The 12,187-nt window shown below is 50.7% G+C and overlaps 1 protein-coding gene across 8 annotated transcripts in view; it reads right to left on the bottom strand.

Annotated features, from left to right (window-relative positions):
- AZIN2 (antizyme inhibitor 2) overlaps nt 1-11,634 on the bottom strand; it is a 33,605-nt gene extending 21,971 nt beyond the window's left edge. For 4 of the 8 annotated variants that reach the window (XM_006934545.5, XM_045033199.1, XM_019835931.3 and 1 more), the window contains exons 1-5: nt 11,308-11,434; nt 10,473-10,645; nt 8,795-8,968; nt 4,356-4,583; nt 73-245 (exon numbers count right to left, since the gene is read on the bottom strand). In XM_006934545.5, coding sequence (XP_006934607.1) covers nt 73-245; nt 4,356-4,583; nt 8,795-8,968; nt 10,473-10,577 — 680 coding nt within the window. In that variant the 5' untranslated portion in view covers nt 10,578-10,645; nt 11,308-11,434. Of the gene's footprint in view, nt 1-72; nt 246-4,355; nt 4,584-8,794; nt 8,969-10,472; nt 10,646-10,840; nt 10,883-11,307; nt 11,435-11,519 lie in introns of those variants that run through there. The other 4 variants (XM_019835927.3, XM_045033198.1, NM_001293721.1 and 1 more) reach the window with 4 other exon arrangements.
- Between the last annotated feature and the right edge of the window lie 553 nt (nt 11,635-12,187).

Below are 12,187 nucleotides of genomic sequence, written 5' to 3'. Positions count from 1 at the left end.
CACTTCTACCCCGCCCATGCCCGCTGTCCTCACACTCGGCCCAGCCCCCCACGTGAGCGGTCCTCGGCTTACTTGGCACTGGGGTGGCTCTTTACCACCTTTGCCAGCTCCAGCTCGTTGTCAAAGCTCAGCAGCCGGACCCCATGCTTGGCAGCATACTTGATCTGTGCAATTTGCTTACAGGGGTTGGCGTAGATGATCTTACCGGCGGGGATGCCAATACGCTGGACCAACTCCATCTCTGCCTGTGGGGTCCCAAAGGTGAAGGTGAGGAGGCTCAGGGCCCATCGGGCCCACAGAAGCCGAGAAGCACAAACGAGGGGCAAAGTCATAGCTACGCATGGGGACGTCCATAAGAAGGGGGCCTCATTTTCACACAACAGAGACATGAAAATCGGGACTCACGCTGGTTCACCATTCTCAGACAGGCAAGGCTGCCACAGCCAGCTATGCAGGTAGCACACACTGTGCAGTTGAGGGGGGGGGGGAGGTCCCATCCGCAGAGGATACATGGTAGATTTATATATTTGTTACAACTTCCCCGCAGTAAATCCTCTCATCCTGACAAAGTCAGTATATTCATCACAACAACTGTCTTAAGGGATATATTTTCTAATTCACACAAAGACATGACATGGAGTCATAATGGCCCTGACAGTAGGCATGTGACACATTTTCCTGACAGATTTCACATTTAAAGAATATCCCTTGATGTGGTGGAAAGTTCACCGAACCAAGTCATCCCACATCCAAAGTCCTGCTGTGCGCGTACCACTGTGCCGGGGGACCCTGGCAAGCCCCTGTCCCCGAGGGGCCTCGTCTTCCTCACCTTTACGGAACACCGTTCCACGAGATTGCTGCATTCATGGTACAGACAGCGATGACGATGAGAGCAGCCATCGTCACTGAGCACCCACCACAAGCAGGCACCGAATGCGATGTTAGTAAACCTTTTCTGTAAAGGGCCAGTGAGCAAATGGTTTAGGCCGCGTGGGCCATGTAGGTTGTGTGACAACTCCTCAACAGCAAAGCCGCCAGAGAGAATGCATAAGTGAACGAGCGTGGATGTGACCCAGTCAAGCATCACAAGATCAGGCAAGTGGCCTGGATGTGGTAACCATCCATGGTTTGCCAACCCTTGCTTTGGATTAACTATCTTATTTACCCCTTAGAATAACCCCATCAGAGGGGCACTGGATCCACTCTATAGAGAAAGAAACTAGTACTCAGAGAGGCTATGCAGCAACAAGGAGGCAGGGCCAGCTTTCAAACTCAAGTCTGACTCTCCATGATTAAGGGAAGGAAGTCAAGAGGAAGCCAGTTCTGAAATGCTATAGCAGGCACAGGGCCATTTTTAGCCATTCTGAGTTTTTGATAAGACTCAAAGGGCGCCTGGGTGGCTCAGTCGGCTAAGCGTCTGACTTCAGCTCAGGTCATGATCTCACAGTTCATGGGTTCAAGCCCCGCATTGGGCTCCGTGCTGGCAGCTCAGAGCCTGGAGCCTGCTTCAGATACTGTGACTCCTTCTCTCTCTCTGCCCCTCCCCTGCTCATTCTCTGTCTCTCTCTGTCCCTCAAACATAAAAGTTAAAAAAAAAATTTATAATAAGACTCTAATGTCAATTTAGCAACTTTTCAGCACGAGGTACTACTGTGAGTTATCCCATGTGATGCCAGTAACTGTCCTATGAAGTATTTATTGGCCACATTTTACAGAGGACAAAATCGAGTTCAGAGGACTCCACCTGCCTGCAGAAACACAGGTAGTAAGGAGCAAAGTGGGGCGGGGCTGGCGTTGCAGCCGTCACAGCTTGCTTTCAAAGACCCTGAGTCTAGGTGGACATGAAAATGTGTTTTTGCTCCCAGCTTCACCACATGAGTAAGAGAAGAAGCAATGGTAGCAATTTGGGACTTGTGATTTAGCTTCGATTATACTTAAACAGTACATACTTAGATATATACATATTTATACTTAAACAGTAACTACTGTTCCTCATTGAAGGATCACCATATGCCAGTCATTGCATTAAATATTTTATATACATGGGGCATCTGGGTGGCTCAGTCGGTTGAGCATCTGCCTTCGGCTCAGGTCATGATCTTGTGGTTCACGAGTTCTAGCCCCGCATTGGGCTCTATGCTGACAGCTCAGACCCTGGAGGCTGCTTTCGGATTCATTGTCTCCCTCTCTCTCTGTCCCTCCCCTCCTCATGTCCTGTCTCTCTCTCTCTCTCTCTCAAAAATAAATAAAAACATTAAAAAATACATTTTATATACATTTTCATTTAATCCTCATAGTAATCTTATGAGACAGGAAACAGAGGACAGAGGCTCAGAGAGGTTAAGTGACTTGTCCAAAGTCTCACAGCTTTCGAGTGGCAAAGCTGACAGGACTGCCAGACTTTAGCCTACACCAGCTCCTAGCCACAGTGCTGTAATGGAAAATTCAACCTCAATACTGAGTTGACAAGTGTTTACTGACTATCTATTAACATGCCAGCCTCTGTGACTGGTGCTAAAGAAAACAAGTGGTGAGTAAAATAAAGTCTCTGACCCTGTGAAGCTTTCAGGTTGGGGAAAGTGGCACGGTGAGACCCAGGTGTGAGGAGTGAAGGACAGCTTTTCTGAGGGTCAGAAAATTAAGCTGAGCTCCACAGGAGGTCATATCCAGGGGGAAAAGGAAGGAAAGAATGTTTCTGGTGCAGATGTCCTGAGGCAGAATGTGCTCGGCCTACTCAAGGAAGAGAGAGCGCTGGGGGGGCCTGGGCAGGGGGAGCGCAGTGGGGGAAGATAAGGCTGCAGGGGGGTGGGCTGATGTGGATTTATATTTTACCCTGCGGGTCACGGGAATCCGTTTGAAGGGTTTCACGAGGGGAAACGACACGGTCAGATTTGCATTTTAAATGCAAGGTTTAAATGCATATCACTCTGGCTACCATGTGAACTCAGGGCTCAGGAAGGGCCGAGAGGATTCTGGAGGGACCGGTCACCATTGCCCTGGGTGAGGTAACAGATAGGGGAGTTGTGCTCTGGAGGCAGGGCTGGCAAGCGTGGTGGTGGATTGCAATGTGGGCATGTCTGACTCCACGCCCTGCAGGCCGAGGGGCCCTTCTCGAAAGGGGAGATCATGAGCGCATTTGAACGCCCGGGTTCCGGTCACCCTGTGGTATCAAGTCAGCTGCTGGATAGAAGGTCTGGGCTGGAGATCAAAATGCGGGAGGTGGTGGCACATTGATGGTATTTAGGGCCGTGGAAGGAGATGAAATTCCATAAGAGGAAGGAGAGTTTACAAGAGAAAGGGAGCGTGAGACAGAATCCAGAGGAATCTCCCATTTCGAGAGCAGGAAGTCGGCACCTGGGACCTATGGAGAGGGAAGGAGAAAGAATGCGTCCGGAAGAGGGGGGAACGATACACAGGTTATAACATCACTCCCATCACAGCAAACCTTGCCTCGCAATTCATGTCTATACAGGAGAAGGGTGTCGGGTGTCAGAGGCGCCCCGTGCTAGGTGGGGCAGGTACGGAGCTGTGTCCCCCATCAATTGATTTGCTGCTGAAGGCTTTACAACTGGGAGCATAGGTGACTGTTGAGTGTTTTTAAAAAGAATATGTCACAAATGAGGAATTGCTATTTAGTGGGCATAAAGTTCCAGTCCTGCAAGATGAATTAAGTCCTAGAGATCTGTAGAATCCTGCCTATAGTTAAGAATACTTGGGGCACCTGGGTGGCGCAGTCGGTTAAGCGTCCGACTTCAGCCAGGTCACGATCTCGCGGTCCGGGAGTTCGAGCCCCGCGTCGGGCTCTGGGCTGATGGCTCAGAGCCTGGAGCCTGTTTCCGATTCTGTGTCTCCCTCTCTCTCTGCCCCTCCCCCATTCGTGCTCTGTCTCTCTCTGTCCCAAAAATAAATAAACGTTGAAAAAAAAAATTAAAAAAAAAAAATACTGTATTGTACCCTTGAAGATTGGTTAAGAGGGTAGATCTCACATTAAGTGTTATTATCACAAAAACAAACAAACAGACAGTCACTGTGCTGAATGCTGTTGAGAATCAGGATAATAAGAGGACCTGTGTCCCCGACAAGGTCTAAATGCATCAACATGGACAGATTTCCAACACCTGCTGAGTTTAAAGCTATTGAGACACAGTACCCACCACATAAATATCTTTTATATTTTGTACATTTTCTATGGATCATATTTGTAAGTATTTTTTAAGTACCACATACCCACCAAACTCAAACTCATAATGGTGATTATCTCTGGAGAAATAAAGCCGATGGCCTACGTGTGTGTGTAAGTGAATCAACGGGTTATTTGAATAATTCAAAGTGAATGTTGAAAATAAAGTGCTTACTGGATCCTGGAGATCTCTGGGGACGTTGGTAAGAGGAGATTCCTCAGAGTAGTGACAGTGGCAGTGGGGAAGCAGTGGCTCAGATGCAGGTGCTGAAGCAAAGAGCCAGGTGCACGCAGACAGGCGAGTGTAGACAACTCTGGCCGTCAAGTGGGAGCATGGGACCGGGCAGGGGGGTGGTATGGAGTCCCGGGAAGGCTTTTTAAGATGGGAGGATGCTGATAGAGACTGCAAGAGAAGGCAGGATGGGGGCAGGGGAAGTGACAGAAGGTCCTTGAGAAGGTGGGTGGGTGAACCGTAGCCCCATGCGAGGCGTGGCCTGTGCCCTTGACCTGTCTGTTGCATAACTGTACACCCGGCCCTCGCTCACACCCGGCCCTCCGTCAACCCTCCGTCAACGTTGGCCAAGGCGTGGAGCTGTCAGGCGTAGCCACTAGTGATGTCCCACCAGAAGAGGGCAGCCTTGGCCTTTCAAGAAAAGCTGTGCATCCCAGAGCCACCTCTCAGTGAATGTACCCAAAGGCTAGTGATCTTCCCGCCTGCGGGGAGGGGCCTTGGCCTCTCCCAGCCCACGCGTTAGCTAAAGCAATGGTCACCAGCTGGGGCCCAGCTCTGCCATCCTCTCCCCAAGGACAATGGAAAGATGCAGTGAGAGAGCCGGAGACCACCCCCCCTGCCACTGGCCCTACTCAAGCGGCCTCACCCTCTGTGCCTCCTTTCCCGTATGTTAAATGCTTCCTCACAGGGCCGTTGTCAGAATCAGGGTAATACTAATTACCTCACAGGGTTGTTGCGATAATAAAATGAGATCACCTACAGAAAACGCTCAGCAAAGTGCCTGGCCCGACAGAAGCACTCAGCAACGGTACATGCTTTTAATGTCCCTGTGGACTTCAGGATCCTTCTGAGCCCTAACACCCCACAACCCTGCTCTTTGTGGAGGCCGGCCCTGAGCCAGAGGGCCAAGCACAGTGTACCACCTCTGGGTTTCCAGATGCACAGGAGGTCCTTGACCCTAGACTGAGAAGGCTGGAAAAGGATCCCCTTCCTCCTCTCTGGGAGCAGAGCCCCCAGCGTGCTGCAGGGGGAGGTCCTGGTCCTGCTACCGGCAAGCTGTGCGTGGCTGGCCGATGGTTTCCTCAACTGTAAAATGGCTATCTCTCTCCCCATGCACCTCCCTTCGTGTGACACACGCACGAAACTAGGTGTGCAAAGCAAGTGCTAACGCAAAGGGGCTTTGCAGTGACAACAGGGGTGGACTCAGCTATCACTCACTAAGAGCATGAACATTCGTCTTTGATAAAGGTTAACCTTCTCATTCTCACTGTTCCACCATGGTGCACACCTCTTTCCCACCCAGAATCTTCCTACCCCTGTCATCCTGCCCAGGCTAGCTCTCCTTCTTTCTCCTCCAGGGTCCCCTTCTAGAATCCTCCTCACTAACCAAGAGGTTAAAGAGGAAAATGAAAAGCACATGGAAGCCAATGAAAATGATAACACCACAGCCCAAAACCTCTGGGACGCAGCAAAGGTGGTCATAAGAGGGAAGTATATAGCAATCCAGGCCTTCCTAAAGAAGGAAGAAAGGTCTCAGATACACAACCTAACCTTACACCTTAAACAGCTGGAAAAAGAACAGCAAATAAAACCTCAGACCAGCAGAAGACAGGAATTAATAAAGATTAGAGCAGAAATCAATGCTATAGAAATCAAAAACATGGTAGAACAGATCAATGAAACCAGGAGCTGGTTCTTTGAAAGAATTAACAAAATTGATAAACCACTAGCTAGTTTGATCACAATGAACAAGGAAAGGACCCAAATAAATAAAATCAAGAATGAAAGAGGAGAGATCACAACCAATACTGCAGAAATAACAAACAATAATAAGATAATATTATGAGCAATTATATGCCAATAGATTGGGCAATCTGGAAGAAATGGACAAATTTCTAGAAACATATAAACTACCCAAACTGAAACAGGAAGAAATAGAAAATTTGAACAGACACATAACCAGTAAAAAAATAGAATTAGTAATCAAAAATCTCCCAGGGGCGCCTGGGAGTTGAGCACCTGACTTCGGCTCAGGTCATGATTTCGTGGTTCATGGGTTCAAGCCCTGCGTTGGGCTCTGTGCTGGCAGCTCGCGGAGCCTGGAGCCTGCTTCGGATTCTGTGTCTCCCCCTCTCTCTGCCCCTCCCCCACTCACACTCTGTCTCTCAAAAATGAACAAATGTTAAAAAAAATTTTTTTTCATAAATTAAAAAAAAAAATCTGCCAAGAAACAAGAGTCCAGGGCTGGACGGCTTTCCAGGGGAATTCTAACAAACATTTAAAGAAGCATGAGCACCTATTCTCTTGAAGCTGTTCATAGAAATGGAAGGAAAACTTCTAAACTCATTCTATGAAGCCAGCATTACCTTGATTCCAAAACCAGACAGAGACCCCACTAAAAAGGAGAACTACAGACCCATTTCCCTGATGAACGTGGATGCAAAAATCCTCGTCAAGACATTAGCCAGCCGGATCTAACAATACATTAAAAAAATTATTCACCACGACCAGGTGGGATTTGTACCTGGGATGCAGGGCTGGTTCAATATCCACAAATCAATCAATGTGATACATCACATCAATAAAAGAAAGGCTAAGAACCAAATGATCCTCTCAATAGATGCAGAGAAAGCATTTGACAAAATAAGGCATCCTTTCTTGATAAAAAACCCGGATAAGAAGGATCATACCTCGAGATCATAAAAGCCGTATAACAAAAGACCCATCGCTAATATCATCCTCACTGGGGAAAAACTGAGAGCTTTCCCCCTAAGGTCAGGAACAAGACAAGGATGTCCACTCTCGCCACTGTTATTCAACATAGTATTGGAAGTCTTAGCCTCAGCAATCAGACAACACAAAGAAATAAAAGGCATCCAGATTGGCCAGGAGGGGGTCAAACTTTCACTCTTCTCAGATGACATAACACTCTATATGGAAAACCCAAAAGATTCCACCAAAAAACTGCTAGAACTGATCCATGAATTCCCAGCCATATTGCTGACAAGGGTTTAAAAGGAGTTCCCCTAAAAATAATCATTACTAACCATTAAAAAAATAGCAGTAATGGGGCACCTGGGTGGCTCAGTTGGTTAAGCGTCTGACTCTTGATTTCAGCTCAGATCATGATCTTGCAGTTCATGAGCTCGAGCCCCACCTCAGGCTCCATGCAGAGCCTGCTTGGGATTCTCCACCCCCCCTTCTGTCCTTCTCCCCCTCCCTCAAAATAAATAAATGAACATTTAACAATTTTTTAAAAAATAACAGTAATGACAACATCACAAAGCAACAACGTACCAGGTTTGCTCTCACCTCAGGGCCTTTGCACTTGCTGTCCCCTCTGCCTGGAATGTTCTTCCCCTAGTTCTCCACCTGGCTTGACCCTTTGCTTCCCTCAGGTCTGTATTCAAATGTCAGTGAAGCCTTCCCTGACCAAACTATATAAAAGTATAATCCTCCCTCCCAACATTTCCTACTTCCCTTCCCCACCTCAATTTTCCCCATAGCATCGACCATCTTATAAAATAATATAGATTTTCATTGTTGAACTTGTTTTTTAGAAAGCAAGTTCCATGAAAGAAGGGCCTTTTTTGTTTTGTTTGTTTCATTCACTCTCTAAATCCCCACCTGAAATAGGACTTGGCCCCATGAGAGTTGCTCAAAAAAGGTTTGCTGAATGAATAAATATATCCATAGCTATGCTCTGAAGAAAATTTTATAGCTTAAAGGCTCTTATCAACTAAGAACAGGATGAAAATGATAAGCTAAGCGTCCTCAACTCTGGGACAAGGGAGCCTGGCTTGCTCAACACTGTGTTGCCATCCGTACTTACACATTGACCAGCACATCGTAATTCAACGACTAGAGAATGATAGTAAATAAGCAAAATAAATCTAGAGACAGCGAGAGGCGATTAAGACAACAGCATTAATTGAATTAGAAGGGCAGCAAAATGGGCAACACAACAGAATTCTCAAAGGATTAGTTGAGAAAATGTACTGTCACACATTAATAAGACTATAAAACAAACAAACAAACAAACAAATAATGATAAAAGGTGTTTTCGTTTTGTTTCATTTTAATCGAACATTTTATACCATGTATCGCTCTAGGCCAAGAAGCTTGAAAATCTCCATTGAAAAGGTGACCCACCTACCCAGAGACACACAAGATTCCAACTTAGAACTTCCATGCCTGTTTTGCCCTCCCTCATCCCTTAACCGCCTCCCAAGTGGGTGGCCCTTCCCAGAGGGCAGGGGCCAACTGCAGGCCACCCCTGCTTCCCCGGTGGGGGGTGAGGGGGGGCCACCCGCAGCAGCCCAGCCATGTGTGTGTTGAGTAGGCAGCGAGGGGCAGTGTGCCAGTGGGGGGCACGGGCTCACCTTGTTGGCACAGCTGAAGCCCAGCCCCAGCTCGGCCAGGACCTTCAGCACACCTGGGCTGCTGTTGCACTTGACAGTGTAAAAGGGCCGGACCCGCGGCAGGCACTTCAGAAAGCAGAAGTGCCTCCTCACGACGGCACCCAGGTCGGCCACGAAGAAGGCAGCAACATCACCCTGCACGAGAAGGGTAAATGTGAGGCCCCGCTCAGCCCCCTCCTGCTGCGGGCCATCTATGGTCCTCCCGGGTACCTGTCCCGAGCCTGAGCCCGGCTCCGCCACAGCCACGCTACTCTAAGTCTCTGCACAGAAGGCAGACTCCTCAGCCTGAGTTCAGGGGTTCTGTGATCTGGCTCCAGCCCCTCCCCTCGCTACAGCTCAAGCTCCAGCTGCACGCTGGAGTGTTTTCCCACCTCCAAGCTCTGGTTCCCACCGTGCCCTTCACGCAGAAGACCCTTTCTCCGAAAAGGCAATCCACCTTCAAGTTTCAGCTCAAATGCCACCTCCCCCAAACCAATAAAGCAATTCTGCCTTTAATGCTCTCACTGCATTTTGCACACGCTTCCAAAGTATCGGAACCGTGTACACATTCATCTGATAAATCCCTGCGGGCCAAAGCTATGACCTGCAGCCCACTGTCTTCCACATATAGGTGGTCGCTGAAGCCTTGAGCTAATTCCACGGCACTGCAACCCGTGCCTGTGAGCTGGGCAGCAGATTTGCTGAGGGCTGAACATGAATGAGACTGTGGGTGAGACAGCATCACTTAAACCCTCATTGGGACTCAGTTTCCTGTTTATGCGAGACTTTTTTACTGAAGCCCATTTGGTGTCTGACATTATGCTAAGGGACAGAGATGACCAGACAGGGCTTGGGTCTTGAAGAGAACAAAAAACCCTTTAAGAAATTACAAGCCCGTTCAATAAACTCGACTGGAGTTCCTACAGAAGGCAGTGGAAGCCACGGAGAAAGGGACATAAAAAATCCGCCTGGGAGAGTAGGAAAAAGTAACACTGATGAGTAATGAGGAAGGACAGAAACAGAGCGAGAGAGGCCGGCAGAAGGGCATTCCAGGCAGAGGGAAGAGCCCAGGAAAATGGGGTGATAACAGAGCACATGGCATCGCTGGGGAAAATACCAGCAGTGGTTGGGCTCTGATGGAGCACGCTAGATGGTGGGGAAAGCTGGGAGAGGGACCGTGAAGACAGAGAGTTCTGGCTTGGCCCTGCTGGTCGTGGGGAACCACCAAACAGTTCTGAGTTTGAGCGTGGCCGTGATAAAGTGGGAGCAGGCAGGATGAGGCAGGGAGGAGGTTAGAGGGCCTCTAGAGAGATGAGGCCTGATCTACAAAGCCAGGGCGTCGGAAGACCACAGGTGGTGGTCAGAGCTTGGTGACGCGCCAATGAGAGGGGTGTGGGTGGGGGAAGCAGGAGTCCCAGGTTTTCTGACCCAGAAGGCTGGGTAGGTGGTGGTGGTGGTTCATCAGGGCAGGGCAGGCAGGAAGGGCAAAGTTTGGGGACAAGGACAAGGAAATGGGGATACAATGAGCCCGTCTCCAGCCAACAGCAAGGACTGAACACCAAATAAGTGAGGGAAGATGAAGGCCTGAGAAGTCCTTTCGGAGAAGGCAGCTGGGCCTGCACAGGGAACAGGGGACCCACCCCCGCTCCCAGCGGCTCACCGTGGTGGCCTGTGAGGCCCCCAGAGTGAGCTCCTCCAACAGGTCTCGGGTGCTGAAGCCCTCCTCCACCATCACAAAGTCCGTTTCGCTCAAGTAGCCAGCCATGCCGAGAAGGAGGAGCCGATGGGCTGGATGGAGCCGCCGCCCCGCCGCCTCAGAAAGTATGCAACACACTGCAGGGAGGGGAGGCGTAGAGTGAGGGAGCTGCTGGAGGGGGTTGCCCTCGGCTGCCCTCTCTGACCTCCCCCAAGCCAGGGCTCTCAGTCCTGTCACACCCCGCAGCCGCCAGCACAAGCCTGGGGAGCTTGAGTTCACTGGGAAGTGTGGGGACGATCAGGAACCCTGTACTGCGACAAGGCATTACATGCCTAGATGTCATTCACTGCCTCTCCGAGCCTCAGTTTCCCAATCTGTAAAATGAATGTATTATTTTGGAGGTCCTTTCCAGTTATGAAACTCGGGTTTTAGCAAAAAGGAAAAGAACGAGAGGGTACAGGAAAGCCAAGAAGCTCCAGTGGGGAAGTTTTCAGGGGACCCTCAGTCTTGACCACGCCCAACTAAGAGAGTGGCCCCACCAAGGAGTCTCAGCCCGAGAGCAAGAGCTTAGGTTCGAGTCTGCCCTCTGCTGCGTGACATTGGGTACTCCCTAGCCTCAGTTTCACCGTTTGTAAATGGAGGGCCAGGCTGGTCCTGACGTGCTAGGGTTCTAAGGGTGCATGGGGCCACATGGTGGGTGGGGGTCGCAGGCTCCCGGGAGGGAGCCGAAGGCTGAGGTTCTGTCCTGGTGAGCCCTCCCGAGTGCAGGGCCGAGGACCCGCCCCCCACACTGCCTTACCAAGCCCGGTCCTCCTTCGCGGGGGCCAGAGCCAGGCGCGCTGCTAGGGGGGGTCGCCGGTGACCTCGAAACTTGTGCAACACCCCGAGGAGGAGTGGCAGTTGCGGAGCCGAGGCCCCTGCTGAAAGGAGGCAAGGGGGCCGGGGACAGGTCAGCACTGGAGCCGAGGGCGCCCGCTCCCGGAGGCTCCCCGAGCCACTCCCCGCACTCGCCTTAAAACGCATTTACACGGCTTCGGCCCATAGGTCTCCCCAGCGAGTGAATCGGTTCCTCGGCGCCTCCGCTCGCCCTCTCCCCCCCCAGCTCGGGCCGCGCGGCCTGCGCCCCGCCCGCCCAGCAGCCACCGACCCCCCACGCCCCTCCTTCAGCCTGCCGTCCGCTTATATAAGCCCCGCCCGGGCCCCGCCCCTGGGCCCAGGCCCCGCCCCTCTCGGACCCCTCTGTAGCCCTGGCAACCGGGTGCCGCCATCCCATTGGTCGATCCCGACAAAAAGCATTGAGCTCTGCCACCCTGCGCAAACCTGTGTAAGCTTCAGCCCTCCCAGCGGAGCTGGCTTCGCGGCTCCCCACACTGGGAAATGGGAACTGCAGGGCCGCCGCCTCAGAATCCCCAGCGCCTACGCGGTGGGACGCTTAGATCCTGGATCTTGGATGTTAGCGAGGGGTAGGAAGCCAGGAGGTTTCCTATTTGCTCCGGGAAATCTTTTCTGTGACGACCTCCACTCTCCTCTCCTCTGGTGATCTGCTCACTCAACCCTCAACGCCCAGGTCAAATGTCACCTCCTTGTCATCTCCTTTTCTAATAAAATCCTTTTTATTTAATTAACCTCTTCCAGCATCTTCTCTGATTCCTCCGACTCAAAACCCAGCTAACATGTCT

This window comes from Felis catus, chromosome C1, assembly GCF_018350175.1.
Source record: "Felis catus isolate Fca126 chromosome C1, F.catus_Fca126_mat1.0, whole genome shotgun sequence".
Classification (NCBI taxonomy): domain Eukaryota; kingdom Metazoa; phylum Chordata; class Mammalia; order Carnivora; family Felidae; genus Felis; species Felis catus.
The sequence above is the reverse complement of the archived record's forward strand: the minus strand, read 5'-3'. Positions and strand labels throughout refer to the sequence as shown.